The 16,009-nt window shown below is 30.1% G+C and overlaps 1 protein-coding gene across 1 annotated transcript; it reads right to left on the bottom strand.

Moving 5' to 3' along the window:
* Positions 1 to 708: 708 nt before the first annotated feature.
* Positions 709 to 2,667, bottom strand: LOC100775317 (probable N-acetyltransferase HLS1). Its single transcript, XM_014775596.3, has 3 exons — positions 2,063 to 2,667; positions 1,705 to 1,880; positions 709 to 1,618 (listed from the first exon to the last, which is right to left on the bottom strand). The coding sequence occupies exons 1-3, from the start codon at positions 2,252 to 2,254 to the stop codon at positions 751 to 753; spliced, it is 1,236 nt and encodes a 411-aa protein (XP_014631082.1). The 5' UTR covers positions 2,255 to 2,667; the 3' UTR covers positions 709 to 750.
* Between the last annotated feature and the right edge of the window lie 13,342 nt (positions 2,668 to 16,009).

Here is a 16,009-nt window from a genome sequence, read left to right as displayed (position 1 = left end):
TTCGAGTAAATAACGCAGATAGAAAAAAAGAAGCTAGAGAAAATTACCATTCAATTCCTTAATTATTATAGTCTTCTCTCTAAGAAAATGAGTAACTAATGAATGAAGCACCTGGAACTTTCATAGGTACATACGAGAGAGAGACAGTGTCTGTCCCATGATGCATCTATATTATGTCCAACTAATGTCTTCCCCCGATGGGTATGTGTGTGTTAAGATAGCGTGAAGAAAGGCTAACTGCCTATATTAGGAGCCTTAGACTCGCACCTAATGGGCACCATTTGATTCCCACTACCCTCAATAAGAAAGATACTAGGAACCCAATAAAACAAAAGTTTAAGGTCCCCACCCTTGGCATATTATTATCAAGGACATAGTCTAACAAAAGTAATTGGGTTCTCTCCTTTAAGAAAAGCTTCACTCACGACATGCACAATCCCAAAGGGATATTTGGATTCACACATGACCTCATTCTCCCACAACACAACAAACTCACTCAATTTTTTTTTTCAATATTCACTCACATCTTGTACCGAACGCTGCATAATTCGCATTTCCAAACCCAACATTGTTATAGGCAAAAAGTAATCTAGCTAGAAAGTCAAATTCATTTTTCTATTTACAAAATTCTTACAAAACAAAAGGATATTCCTTCTATCTTTACAAAAATTCTAAAACTAAAAAAAAGACTTTTTTTCTTTTCTTTTCTTTTCTAATTACTGATTTCCTAATTATTGTTACAAACTAAAATTAAACCTCTCTTGGATCAACAAAAATTGAGAATCCTGGAGGCGATTTTGTCCAATCACCAAGAGAGCCATCACTGTAATCTTCTCCTAATCTCTTAATGCACCACAGATCTTCTTCACATGAGAGCATCTTCCAGTGCGGGATGGCACACCGTAAGGGTTCTTGGCTTGAAACTTCGGTGGCCACGACCTCGCAGCCACGATCCTTAGCTAAGTTATGGGCAAACCCGCACAAAGCCCGTAACATCTGCTGGGCCTGCGGGCCCTCCCCACCAAGCCCATACAAAAAAAGAAACCCGAAGGGCTCAAAGAAATTGGGGACTGACGGCAAGCGCAGCCAGGGAAAGACGCGATCGAGGACGCGAGTGGTCTTGGCAAGCGTCTTCTTCACGCGCGACACGCCTTTCACCTCGAGCGTGAACACATCCTTGCAGTTCCACACGCTGAGAATGGCCCAAGAAGGTGGTGGGTCCAATAAAAACCGGGCCGAGCCGGACCACGTGTCGGGCTGGTACGAGCCAACACGCGGGACGGCGAGGAAGGTGCCCAGGCTAAGCCTGTTGCCGAGCACGGAGTCCACGTCGCGCGGGAAGAACTCCGTCGTGGCGAGCTTGCTGCGGTAGAGCAATTCGGCGTCATTCGGTGAGAGCTCAATGATTGTGACTTTGTTAGAGATTCTCACGTGGTGAGCAAAAACGGGGTTCGCGAGAATGCACGGTGTACGGAACTTTGAATACCCGCATTTGTCCGTGAACAACTTAACCGATGCCACGTTGTCTTTCTCCGTAGCCATGTACGCGTATTCCGCTCCGTTATCCCTGAACCATTCCTCCATACTCTGTACAAGCTTAAAACCTATTCCCATTCTCCTGCAGGCGCACACACAAAATTAAAACTCACTCTTAAAAGAGTAAAGGAGTGAAGAAAGAAAAAAACAAAGAAAAGAAAGAAGTACCTGTGATGTGGAGAAACACGGAGGCCTAATATGTATGCGAGTTTTGTGTAAATAGGGACTTGTTTTGGTTCGGTTTCCGTGTTGCTTTTTCCTTGCCTATGGAGCTTTTTTCCGCAAGTAACGGTTTTGATGCAACCTCTTATCATTCCTACTGTCTCTTGCCCAATTTCGGCTATCTGAAAAGGACAAATTTAAGGATGAAGAATTTTTATATAATAATAATAATATATGATTGCTAGTTGCTTGATTTATTTGTATGAGTTAAAAAAGTTGGTGAGAAATACTGTTGTTGTTTACTGGTGATGATAGAAAAGAAGGAGAAAAAAAAAAGAAAAGAAAAGACGTTGATTATTTATACCAGCATGAGGAAAGTAGGTGAGTTGCGGACCCTGCAAATTGGGTCACCATGGAGGTCGGTGAAGAGGGAAAGCTTTCCATTGGGTCCAACCTCACATATTCTTTCAACGGCTTCCACTCCCTCTCTGTCGTTATTTGGGTCGAACTCTCTCACACTCACAAGCACCGTTGGAGCAAACTCAAACTCTCCCATAACAACAATAATGATATCAAAATCTATGGATGAAAATAGGAGAGAGTGGCGTGAGGGAATTGCGTAGGTGAAGCTTTCCTTTATATAGAGGGGACCGGGGCGATAAAGCTTATCAGAGTGAGCAAAAATTGCAGCAGCTTTTTCGAGATGGAGTATGTAACCTAAGCTTAAAACTTGGGAAGCCTTCCATAAAACCAGAGTCTGCAATGGATGTTACATTAAGTAGAGTAACTCTCATGATGACGTGATCACTGTCGCTAGCGCACCAATTAGGAAAAATAAAATAATAGTAAAAAAAAAAAAGAGGGAAAAAAGGAAGGAACAAACGGATATAGATAGAGTAGTGCTAGAGCCTAATGATGAGTAATGCCTATGAATATGATGCCTTCTCGTCTCAGGCCTTGCTTGCTTCATCCACAAATCCATATCCTCTCTAATGGGGCTTTAAATACCTGATCGATCTTTTCAGCTTTTTCTTTTGTCGTTTTTTTAATCACACTCACTCTCTCCCCGCACCACTTCCTCTAATTTTAATCCTGGGTTTAATTTTAAATAATAATAAAAGGAAATAAATGAATTTTAAAAAAGCAATAATCCGCGGAAAGGCAAGAGGAAATGGCGGCTACGGCTGCGCAGTACTGTGGAGTCTTTTTGTTTTCCTCTTAATTTAATTTAATCATTTTATATATTTTTTTAATTTAAATTTCAAAAACCAAAAACAAAAAAAACTTCCCTTCACATCATCTCCCCCATTCGTAATCATTACCTTTACACTCTCTTCAATTCCCCCCTTCGGGTTCGGTCCCAGATGCACATCCACAGTTATCATGTGGGATGGGATGCACATGCACATTTCATGTGAGATACGGATAGTGTCGTATTATCCATCACACCATTTCCCACTTTTTTCTGGTTACTACTATTATCTTCATTCAAATTGGCCAGTAACCGTGCTTCACATGTACACTGTGAAATAAATAAATAAAATAAAACTATTTATAAATAGTAGTATCACTTTCCTATTGATCATTACCAATGAGAGTTTTATTGTTGGCTTTAAAACAATGATAATTAGCAAACTTCCAGTTAAGAGTATTTATTAACAAATAAATGTGGTTAACCGTAGCAATAGCTGCATGCAATTACTACACCTCCGCGTTATTGTGACCGATCATTCATGTTTTCCGACAGTCATAAAACTGTAAAATGTGAACACAAATCGATGAGACTGACTACTCACCTGTTAGAAACGGGTGTGCTACAAAAATTGGCGTGGTGCAATTGCCCCCTTTATCTCACCAGCTTTCCATGACTCGCTCCACTTCCATTTTTATTTTATTTTTTGTTGGTTCAGTTCTGATCGTTGAGTGCTCATGTGTTTTTGAGTGGAATAGATCATGATTTTTGTCATTAGATGTTGATAAATAATTTTATAAATGATAAGTTTTATTTTTAATTTTGTTTTTCTCCCGTGACAAAACTTGATGTGAAAATTTTAATTAAATCGAATAAAAGTCCTAGCTACATTATTTATACACCTTACTTACATTTTTTTTTATTACTACCTTACTTGACATATTTAAATCCATCTAATAGGAAGAAGAAAATAAAAGCTTTACCGTTTTGCTATAATTTTGTTGTTGATTATGTTTGTTTATCACCAATTTTCGGTTAAGCAAATAGTATAAAATATTTTACTAACAAAATTAGTTAGAAACGCGCGTCCACGGTGAAGACTCCACAAAATGATCATATATATACAAGAAGCATCATTTTTAAGACTAAGAAACATCATTCAGGAATTTTTTAATGAACATATTTTTTCTTCTCAAATTGTTATATGCATACATTAATTTATAGATAAATATTTCTTAAATTTTAGGTGAATTACTAATAACAATAATATATTCAGATTTAGTAAATTAGAGTTGATATTAATGTATTTATTTTTTCTTTTTAGAGCAATTCATGTATTATTATTTTTTTTGGCGTCCATGTATTTATACAAATGTCATTTTTTTGGTTAATTTATCTTCTTTAAGTTTTTATATTTAATATTTGGAATATTTAATAATGAACGAAACAAAAAATAAAAGGATAATTAATAAAATTATCATATTGGTTTTAAATTTTATATTAAGATAGAATAAATTTTTGAATTTATTATTTGGAAAAAGGCATAACACAAATAACTAGTAAATGATATTATTTAATTTATCCTATTTTATCTCATATTTTTAAATTTAAATAAAACAACATTTTCTATTTATTTTTAAAATAATCAAATAACAAAATAAATATTATCTCATTTCATTTTATTTACTTTTTTTCAATATATATATAGACACGATAATAAAGACGGTTGACCATCATGATGATGATAGTTATGGATGTAATAATTAATAATGATATAGTAATTATAAATTTGAAATATTTTAGGATGTCAAATTATAATTTTTAAGATATATATTTAATTTTTTTTAAATCTATCGATTAATATTAATCATTTTTAATATATATATACCAAACGAAATTTTTCATATTTCTGCACTGCAGCGAACCTTACCCATTTTTTTATGCTGATCCTAAGCTTGTACTAAACACAGCTAGTACGAGTACGAGACTGGATCATCCCATGCATTAGTATTAGTAGTATGTTTATGCAGATTTTAAGGAGCATGTAACCTCATTATTGCTAAAAAAAAACAAACCTTGGAAGATGAACGAGCCATGAGTTGAAAGGAAATTATTTTTTTCTTTATCTGACTTAAAAAATTTTAATAGGATCATTTATTTAGACAAAGTAAAAGTAAATTGAAATAAATGGAAGTTAACATATGTGTACAAGCTAGTTTTGATAAGTGTAAAGGAAAATTTTGAAATTTTTATGGTCCCACGTGATATACTCTCACATGAAAAGAGTAAGAAAATTTGCTTTATGAAACCGTTAAAAAATTAATTTATAGTTTTGTTTAAAATAACACTTATGATAAGGGATCTTTTCCACAGTGCAAACCATTCCTCATACTCTTCCTTAAACATAACATATGTTCTATGACAAATTTACTTCAATTGGCACACTTTGTAGAGACTCGAAATCTGTATCTCCTAGAAGGAAATCCTTTTACGACAACGTAGGTCCAAATGGACACCTTTCTTTTGTATTCTCCACCAACATGTCTACATCCATGTTCTCTTTACCTTCCCTTATTTTTTACTTTCACTGTGCTATTTCTTCTTAGAAGATCTTATTCCTTAACTGTTGAAAGAAACTCAGAAACCCTAATAGAGGTTTTCTCCATAATCACTTCTGTAGTTTGATAATATATACTACCTTTATTCTTAAATATAAGACTCTTTCTTCATATTTATTTCTTTTTTTTATAAGACTCTTTTTAAGTTGATTTTTGCATTTATTATTTTTTTATTAAAATACCTTTAACTATTTTACAATAAATACTATGAATTAAAAAGATAAATGCATTCTCTCTCTCATTTTAAGGATTGGAAAAGAAGACTAAGTTAACCAATAATTTTAATTAAGTAAAAAGAGAAAGAAAAAGATGATGAGTCATAATAATTTTAAGGTAATTAAGTAGAAAGTAATTAAGTGAAATAAAAAAGATAATAAGTCTCAATATTTTGAAGGGTAATTTTGAAAAATAAAATGCTAACAAATTTAATGTATTAACTAAATTAACCAACTTTCTTAAAGGGTGTTAATTAGTTATAAGAGCCTTATACTCCTTCCATTCTAGAATATATGATACTTAAGGTTTTTGCACAAGTATTAAGGAATGCAATTGATCTGTAGAATTTCAAAAAAAAAAACATCAAGTAACTTCATAATAATATGTCTTTTATCTCTCTAATTAATGACTCATTTACTCTTTCTATGTATTACTCACACTAAGTATTTATTAAAGATAACCTTGGAATTCGAAAAAAAGCATTTAATATAACATTCATTTTGTAAAATAACATATTTTAGAATACATTCTTTTCTCTAAATCGTCATATATTGCGGAACAGAATGAGTATTTAAGAACAGATGTAATAAAAGTTATCACAATTTCACAATAAGAATTAATTGAGCCAAGAAATAGTAGGAATTTTTTAAGATCAATTTATTTAAAATAGTTGTTTTATTTTTCAAAACTTTTAAATTGTGATTTAAAAAATAATTTTTAAATTAAACAAATCCCAAACATCAAATAGATAATGATCCATATATATTAAGTTTACAAGAGTAATCAATTCAGGTAGCATCTTATTATTGATATTTATTAACCAAGGGCCTTAATAACCCAAGAGGGTGAATTGAATTGTTTTAAAATTGTTTGCGCTCAACTTTTAATCTCAAAGGAATTAATTATTTCAATTACAGAGAAAAAGAGAGATAATTTAGCCAAACCCTAAACATGCACAATTAGCATATAATAGCAATAGTGCAAGCACCAAAGCAATTTAAAGAGTAAGGGTTCAAAGAGAATGTACCAGAAAACTTTATAATGGTTTAATCAACCTGACCTAATCAACCTGACCTATATCTAATCCTTGAGACGCATGCACTTATTTTTACCAAGTTGAGAAGTTACAAAAAGTGAGATAATTATGTCACCCCATATGTGAAAATCCCTCAAATGGACACCTGTCTTGAACTTTCAACCCAACCCCTAGGATCACACACCCTAGTGAATTTGACCAAGAAGTGGCAGGAGAATCCTATCACCATTGGTAACAACTCTTCAAATGGACACCCCCTTCCCCTTAGATATGACCCTTAAGGCCTCAAAACCTTGAAAAACATTTTGCTAGCAAACACTCTCAATACATCTCAATTAAAACTCTAGTACCCTCTCTTTCTCAACTTAGACACACATGAATGATCCAAGCTATAGGCACCTAACTTTTTTAACCATTCTAGGATTGCACTGTTTACTCTTGTTAAGTATTCTAGTTTATGTCTAGTGTACTTTCCTCTTAGGCAAAGACTCCTATTTAGTTGGAGATATATGGATTTAGGCTTTTTAGAATAAATATTTGATTTTAAAATATTTCTTATCTCTTTATTTTAAGAAGCTACGTGATTTTGACTTAAGATACTTTCCAAATTCACAATTCAAAAGATATGATTAATTAGGGAAAGTTTATTTTGAAAAACTATACAAAATCTTCAATTTTGGAGCTACAAACACGTGGGACTTGAGTTTGCCAATAAAACTCAAGTCTGAGTCTGCCTGAACTTGAGTCTTCCATTTCAAACGCAGATTTAGGCTGCCTGGAGTTGAGTCTAGGATTTCAAAATCGAGTCCTTCGTATTTTGATTAATTTATGAAAACCTTTGATTAGTTGGTATAGTTTTATATTAATATTACTTTTCATTTCTTAAAATAACTATTACATTAGTTTATTTCATTTATGAAATTAATTTATGATAAGCATGTAAAATGAAAAATATTTAATAAATAAATAGAAATATACTTAAAAATATAATGATTGATGTTGCCTCAGATTTTAAAAAAGTTAAATAAATAAATATAAACATTTCCTTCAAAATTAAATAAATAGAAGGAAAATTTAGATAAATATCATTGCAACACACATATTAGACTCAATTTTAAAAACTAATTCAAGAAAAAGTAAATATAATAAATTATAATATATATGTATTTCAAAAAGAGACATTTTATACCTTTCTATATTTTTTATAAAATAAAAATAAAAATGAGAGAAAAAGAGAAAGTGGATATATATATATATATATATATATATATATATATAAGGATTGTAAGAAAGTAGTGGGGGTAGTTGAGAATAGTCGAAGAGTAAAATAGTCTTAGAAAATTCAGATGGTAAAGAGAAGTATTTCCTTTATACAGAGTATTGTTACAGGCTGTATTTTTATGATGTAGATATTTATACTTTCTTTGTAAAGCCATTATTCTCATACACAATTTTATACAAAGTGAGTATGTTTTATATATAACTCACATATATACATATTAAGTTTCATGTGTGAAACCTAGAACTGTCGTCAAAATAATCAATTTAGAGTTTATTGATTATGTACTATTACAAAGTAAAAAATTTAAACGGTTAATTAACCAAAAATTATCGATAGGATTTTTAATATAATTATTGTAAAAATTAATAAGTTTATTATATCTTATGATTTATGATTGAAAGATAATTAAAATTATTTTATATTATTAATGCATAAATTATTTTACTAATCATTAACGGGAACACAAGCGCTACAGCGCGTTTATACATCCGTATTTCTATTACATTATTATTTTTATATTTAAATTGATTTTTTCATATAATATAATAAAATATAAATTAGATTATTTCTATATAGAAATATCTCTATTATGGAAAAGGTCTAACTTTTTTTTAAACTGGTGGAGAAGGTTTAACTATATAAGTACAGCCAATCTTTGATTTCAACATTCTTTCTAAAAAAATCTGTTATTTCTTTCTTTATACCAATCATTATGCATTATGTGTTGTAACTCAAACTAGACTACATTCTTATTTCTCCATCAAAAAAGTATTAACATGTAACCCTAATATAGAAATGCGTAAATACAAGCACACAGAATATAATTACCTCAGATGATCTGTAATTTACAATTTACCCACCGAGCACCCAAATCACTTTAACAGGAGACAAACAACCCTTATCCTAGATTTCTTCCTTTCAGCAATTATGCCATATTGTCCATACCGAATCCATAGCTTCATTTCATATATTATCTCTCGAGAAAATTCTTTCAGATACGATCCAACCCTTCTATTCCTCCCCTCAAACCAGTCATGCAAAGCCCACCAGATCTACAGCTCCTTCTTATATCCTTACCTGAATGTTTTTTCATCCCTCATTGACTACCCCTGTTCATGACCAAGACCACCACATCCCTCTTTTGCCTAATACCGGACCGGTTAAGGTTAAACAATATAGATAACCTTAAAAAAAAATCAAGCCATTTTTAATTCTTTTTAATAGCCACTAAGGTAATTTTTCATGTAATACAATAATAATTATCCGCATTTCTATTTCTCTATCGCACTTTTTTGTGTTAAAATTATTTTTTTTCCATTTTATCTTACTGTGCATTAATTTGTGCTGCAGTAGTATAAATAAATTGAATTATATACAAAGGGAAAAAAATTTACAAAATATTGCATTCATAAAAGTCATAGGAAAAATACTATTTATGTACAATACCACAATAATTGATAATCATAGATCTTTCTTAATTGACAAACCAAATAATATATGCATTTCATGATAATCTTTAATTTCCTTGTCATTTATGAAAATAAATGTCAATTTTATCATTATTTTTAGTTAACCTATTAGAAAACAAATTAATGAACCAATAATATTAAATTTGAATAATTATTTACCTTTGAAGGATTCATCTTAATTCTTTGGAAAACACATCATTCATAGTTTCTTGTCTTTTGAAAATCTACAAAATAGGTCAGACTATGTCATGTATATGTTGGGTGGTGGTTTTCCATGTAATTTAAAGGTAATTAATTAAAGAACTAATTACAACCTCAAGAATCGAAATATTTTGTTTTGCATGAAAGTTGCTAATATAACACGTATCACTTTATATTAAATTTTAAAATCTCATAATATAGAGAAGAAACCCCCAAGTTAGAATTGATTAGAACTGAGAAAATTTAAAATTAATTGTATGCATGTATTAAATTTGAGTACATAAATATTTGAAAAAAACCTCGTTATATTACCTTTTTATCATTTGAGACAATAATTCTTTTTTAATCATTTTCTAAAATTATGTTTTATCTGTTATCACCGTAGAACCCCACCTAATGTAATAAATTTTTAGATTGTGAACTAGTGTTAAAGAAAATAAAAAATGCAGTTGATTGATTGGAAATTACATATGAAGATTGTTAGTAACAAATTTGATCTAACTTTGTTGTCCTTGTTGTCAACTAGACAAAGTGTTCTAAGTGAATACTCGTCCTTCCAACTAATCTATAGCTTTAAAAAATTTCCTCCTAAAAAATATAACTAATTCTATTGAATATTTGTTAAAAAGACCCAATGAAATAAGCTTATATTTTACCTCTTACCTATTTGTCAATGTACATGCCCAAATAAACCAAATGCTTTATTTTTAACTCTTTGTATAATTGAAAAATATTCTTGAATCTTAATTTGCCTTTAAAACTAACAAAAATATATATAATCAATGCAATTTTATTTTTGTCTATTAAAATGCTTCCTAATATACAAGTTATCAAACTCGAGTTTATGTAAATTTATAAGAGTTCCATAAATTCGACTCATGAACTCAACTCGTAAGAGTCTACTTCATATAAAAATAATAACAAAATATCTATAAATAACATACCAATTAAATATTTCAACAATATAATAAAGTAAAATAGTAAATCATAAATTTCACAATACTTAAATAATCAAGTCTAGTAATGCATCACTACTAGATAATAACTTGCATATGTTATAGTAATAGTGGATCATTCTGATCAAGGATTTAATGTTATTAGAGAATAATTGTTTGATATTATTAAAGGTGAGAATTTTTTTATTTGAAAATAGCACACTAAATGAAAGTATGTTGAATACTAAATAGACAGGAAAGAATCCAAAATGACTTATATTTTTGCCTAATTTTTTTTAATTTATTGACTCTTGACTTGATAATAAACTCGAGAGTCTAACGAGTTTACTTAGAGTTTATAGAATCTACCCAGAATTTACTAAAAAAAAAAGTTTACTCAAGAGTCAACTTACAGAAAGTAAATGAATTCATAAACTCCTAAGAGATAGCGAGTTAACTAAAAGTTTGATAATCATGTTAATATATATTCCAATAATAAAATAAATATATCAATCAATAATATTATGGAAAGAGGCAATACCTAAGTTTGAGATAATAAAATTTAATTAAAAACTACCTTTTTGTGAAGTATCCATCCTCCATTATATTTGTATCTAGGGGAAATAATGACGCGACAACACATGTATATCATCCATTTTTACTACGCTAAGGTTGATAATAATAAAAGAAATTAAAATAAAAATAAGTAATAATTGAATTAATTAAAACAATTAAAAATTATTAGATAATTACTTAAAAAAAATAATTGAACTTAACAAAAATTGATAAAAACATGTTTCACACACACCAAAAAATGTTTTTATAAGAAAAAGAGTGACACATAAGAACCTTTTAATATCTTAAAAACGCGTCACTGCAGAAACTCTTTCTGATGAGCATTGTGTGCTTGTGTTCCATAATTTAGAGCGTGCTTATATTTGTGTGGAAAAACAAACACTATTAGATTTAAAAATCCCCTGTCCTAGTTTGATGGCATTGATTGCATTAAGTAAATGGTCTTTAAATTTTGTAGTCTTTTTTTATTTTTTTTTGGATTTTATGATTAAAAATTTTGTATGCACAGATCATTTCTTACATTAATGGCTGGTTATAGATGGATTTTAAACTACTAATTGACATTTTGGAAAACATTGAGAAACTGGCAATTGAAGGCTGCAAAGAAATTATTAAAGTACACATGCACCTGTTCTCTGTTCTCGTTAGAAAAGGTCGATCAAAATTAATTTGTTGTGTTTGGTTGAGATTTCAGAGTAACACAAGAGAGAGAATTTTTTTAAATTTAATTTAAATAATGAAGAAAATAGAAAAATAAATATTTTTTTATATTTAAGACTTGACGTGATTAAGGCAAAGTGGTTTCAACCCAATACCATGTGGATCAAATTATAACTGTCACTCAAAGCCTTTTATGAAGACTGCCGTTGAATGGATTATAATTGACGTCTAACTGGATCTTTCTATGGCATTAGATGAAAAAATCTTCATAATAATTTGCTCAAATTAAATTTTGATGTTCTTTTTGCATTATATTTGTTAATATAATTTTACATATATATATATAACTTTTTACCAATTAGGAATTTGAGAACGGATTGCATACCCCAAAGTCTCCTTAGCCCTGCACGTGGATCACAAGGATGGACATATTCGGAGAAACCATTAAACTATGATCGTGGATCTGTGGGTCCACCCTCCACGTCTCCTCTCCCATGGAAGTGTCCATCATAGTGATTGTGACTGCGTTTGCTCCATTCACCATTTTAAAGGACGAATTTTTTTATTTAAACAAAGAACACAAAAGGTGAGATGCATGAAAATTATAAATTAAAGTATAGAAGCAATGTTTAAACAAACTACTAAGTAAGATAAATAACAGAAACATAAATTGATGAAGACATTACATCTCAATGCTTAATTATGTCGATGCAAATGCAGTGGACCTACCCTCAAATAAATATTCTATGGAAAGCTTCGTATACGATGGATTAGTTTGTCAAGAGTATATGTTCCTATCTAGTTTATCATATCATATGCCATTTCAATTTTATTTCTCATTAATTCATAAAAACACTCTCCATCCACCAATTATAATGGGAAATGCCACGATAAGATAATTAATTTGCAAGTACAACATAGCACCTCAACAAAAAAAAGTGACTATTGACCATTGAGAGCCACATGGAAAAGATTGCATCCCTAAGGTTTATCTTTCTAAGGTTTATCTTTCTTTCTTTCTTCTTTTTCTTGGGTCGTCATCCCTAAGGTTTATCTATAGACTCCCACTTTATATTTCACGCTCATCTAAATGACCCAAAGTTTAGCTCGATGCCAGGTACGTGCATCATCTCTCAATAATATCAAGATACAGATGAATGCATGAATGATTACATATTATCAAATAAGAATGATAACAATATATTCTTTGATATACTCTTTTTAATAATTTTTATTACTTGTTAAATTAAAGTTCTCATGCATTTATCGACTTTCACTTAATATCAACCAAGTTCTTGTCGCAAATTCTTTCTCAATATATACATGCAGTCTTGATCCTTATGATAAAACTATGAATTGATCAACAAGATCTCAATCCTCATATATAATCCAACATATGAGCATAGGTTACTAATTACCAGATAATCTCAACATTTATTCTCATTTTTCTTCATTAATCATCTATGCAAATTCATGTTGATTCACAGATAATCTCAACATTTATTCTCATGTTTCATTCTTCATTACAGGCATTCAACCATGTCCAACGAGGGTGCAATCAATTTAATTTAATTTTGTAACTAATTTAGCTTCTAAAAATTTAGTTGTTTTATTGCCTTACCTCCATAACCACACTAATTAAGTTATTCAATTTAGGAAAATAATTTGTCTATATAATAATCTTTGTTTCGGTAGATTTAGATATTTCTATTTTTAAAAAATAAAACTTTTTATCATAACCTAGGAGTAAGTCTCCACCAACTCTAACTAAAAAAAATTAAAGCAGTATTTTTATTATCCATTGTACTTGTCTTATCTATTTATTTTATTTTTTTTTATTATCTATCGCTAATCATAAAATTTATCTATTTATTTAATTTTTCATAGGACACATATTTGATAATAAAACACCAACTAACTACCAAAAATAAAACAACTCATTACTCTCCCAACCACTATGTTATGCGGGTACTACTTGCAGAGTGCCACGGAATACATTTTTCTTATACTATTTTTGTCTTATTCATTTATGAAATCCTTTTATTAATTATTCTATTTTCATTTTGGATTAAGTCAATTCACCACCCACTCTATGACAACATTAAGTTGATGTTATAGCCTCCATCAAATAAATGACCCGCATCCACCACATTAATATCCAAGTACATAATTATACACGAATAAATTGATTTGAAAATGCCATTAATCAAATTGTCAATCATTATCTTAAATTTAAATTATTTTATATTTGATTTTATTATTTTAATTTCTTCTTCTCCATGTAGCACAGCCAATGAGCCAAACTACACTCGTCCATCATTTTTTGGTAGGGTAAGCAAAAAAAAAAAAAAAAACTATGGAAGTGTTCTGAAGCTCGTGCCTCTTAAAATATGAAAATAACGAGATTTAGAGATATTAGCTAACCAAGTTCATTGTTTCACATGTACAAGCTGTTTTTAATTTAATGTAAATCATGAAATTGGAGTTTCATTAATCGTTAAACATTAGAGATCTAGTTCATCAAATTATGCAAACAAGAACAAGAGAATAAGCAGAAAGCAAGAAAGCAAAATAATAATTCATATACCAATAAAGACTTTTCACCCATTTTGACTCTTAAAATACCAAAAAAAAAACAAACATTAAGGCAACAAAAAAAATCGTAGTGCCTTTATGTCAGGGTCACCTAAAGCATGAGATCTCTAAACTCTTGCAATGATCAAGAGAGTTTCAAAGATCCCAAACACAACTCAAGCTTGCTTCAAAGCTCTCTAAAAGTTGCAAAGATCCCCAGCCCGCCCCCTTACCTCAAAACATTGTCACACTTTAGCTGAGGAGGTAAAGGAAGACATGTTTTGTTTGCTCTTTGATACACTCTAATCGGCTTAGAAAAATAAGCAAAACTGAAGGAAGAAAAGGTACATGCATGATGCATGGTCGCGTTCTTTGAAGAAAGGAGAGAAGATATCTCCCTAGGTTTCCATAACAAAGAACTCCAACCCCCTCCACCAATTCTCTTACGTGGCTATCTATATATAGGAGAACAAGCGAGAGATACTTTACCTAATTCATGATATTAGTGTTTTATCCATGTATTTACATATTAGTAAATTGGAATTTATTTTGAAACAACAAAATCTCTCCTTTCCTCACGTGGCAGGAAAGAAAGAATAGGAGAGGGTGATATTTTGTTAGAAGAAATTATGACTTGAGACTTCTAGGAAGCCAATGTTAACCTATTCTTAAAAGAGCGATTTTATATTTAAAACAATTTTTTTATAAAATTTTCTTTATTTCTTTGTATTATCATTTTGCGTTTGGTATTTCTTACATTCATAAAGTCAATGTTAACCAATGTAGATAATGATCAATCTGATGACATTTTTAAAATTAAATGTAAGTACATGATAATATGATATCAGCTTAAAAATAATTGATGTAAAATTTTATGTTCTAAATCAGTTCAAATAATAGTTGATGTAGAATTGTATACTCTTACAAATTTAAACAACTTTCTCCTTGAACCCTCAAATCGGTTGGATCGATCAGTCTGAGTTGGATTTGATAACGTTGATTATGATACATTGGAATTTAATGGCATAGTGCCTGTTGCATATTCGAAATGAAGTTTCAACCATGTTACTAGTAGTCCCCTAAGTGTTTGTGGATTAAAGTATGAAAACACTTCAAACTTGTGTGCATTGTCAATTTGTGATCTTCCTCTTGCTTCTTTTTGTTGCACTTGATTTAATTGTTTAACCACATTACTGTTTTTGAAAATCATAAAGGCAAAAACCTCTTTTACAAAAGAACCTAAAACTGACCATTTTCATCAAAGTCTTTATAATTAAACAACTCTTTTTGAAACAAAACTTTGAACTGTAAAAAAAAAAAAATCTAAAAATTACTTGCATTTTCATTCTAAGTTTAAAACAATTTTACATTATGAATTATTCTTTTCTGAACAAATTTCGTGATAACAAGTTATTTTCAAAAAGTGTTCTAAGTTTGTAAAAATATAATTCAACTCTTTCTTGTGTTATTTTTTTCACTTCACTTACAACAAAGCTTATCCCAAAGCTTTTATAACTCAAGTATTTTTTGTCTACTGAATCACTTCTAGCTC

The sequence above is a fragment of the Glycine max genome, chromosome 5 (genome assembly GCF_000004515.6).
Source record: "Glycine max cultivar Williams 82 chromosome 5, Glycine_max_v4.0, whole genome shotgun sequence".
Taxonomy (NCBI): Eukaryota; Viridiplantae; Streptophyta; class Magnoliopsida; order Fabales; family Fabaceae; genus Glycine; species Glycine max.
The sequence above is the reverse complement of the archived record's forward strand: the minus strand, read 5'-3'. Positions and strand labels throughout refer to the sequence as shown.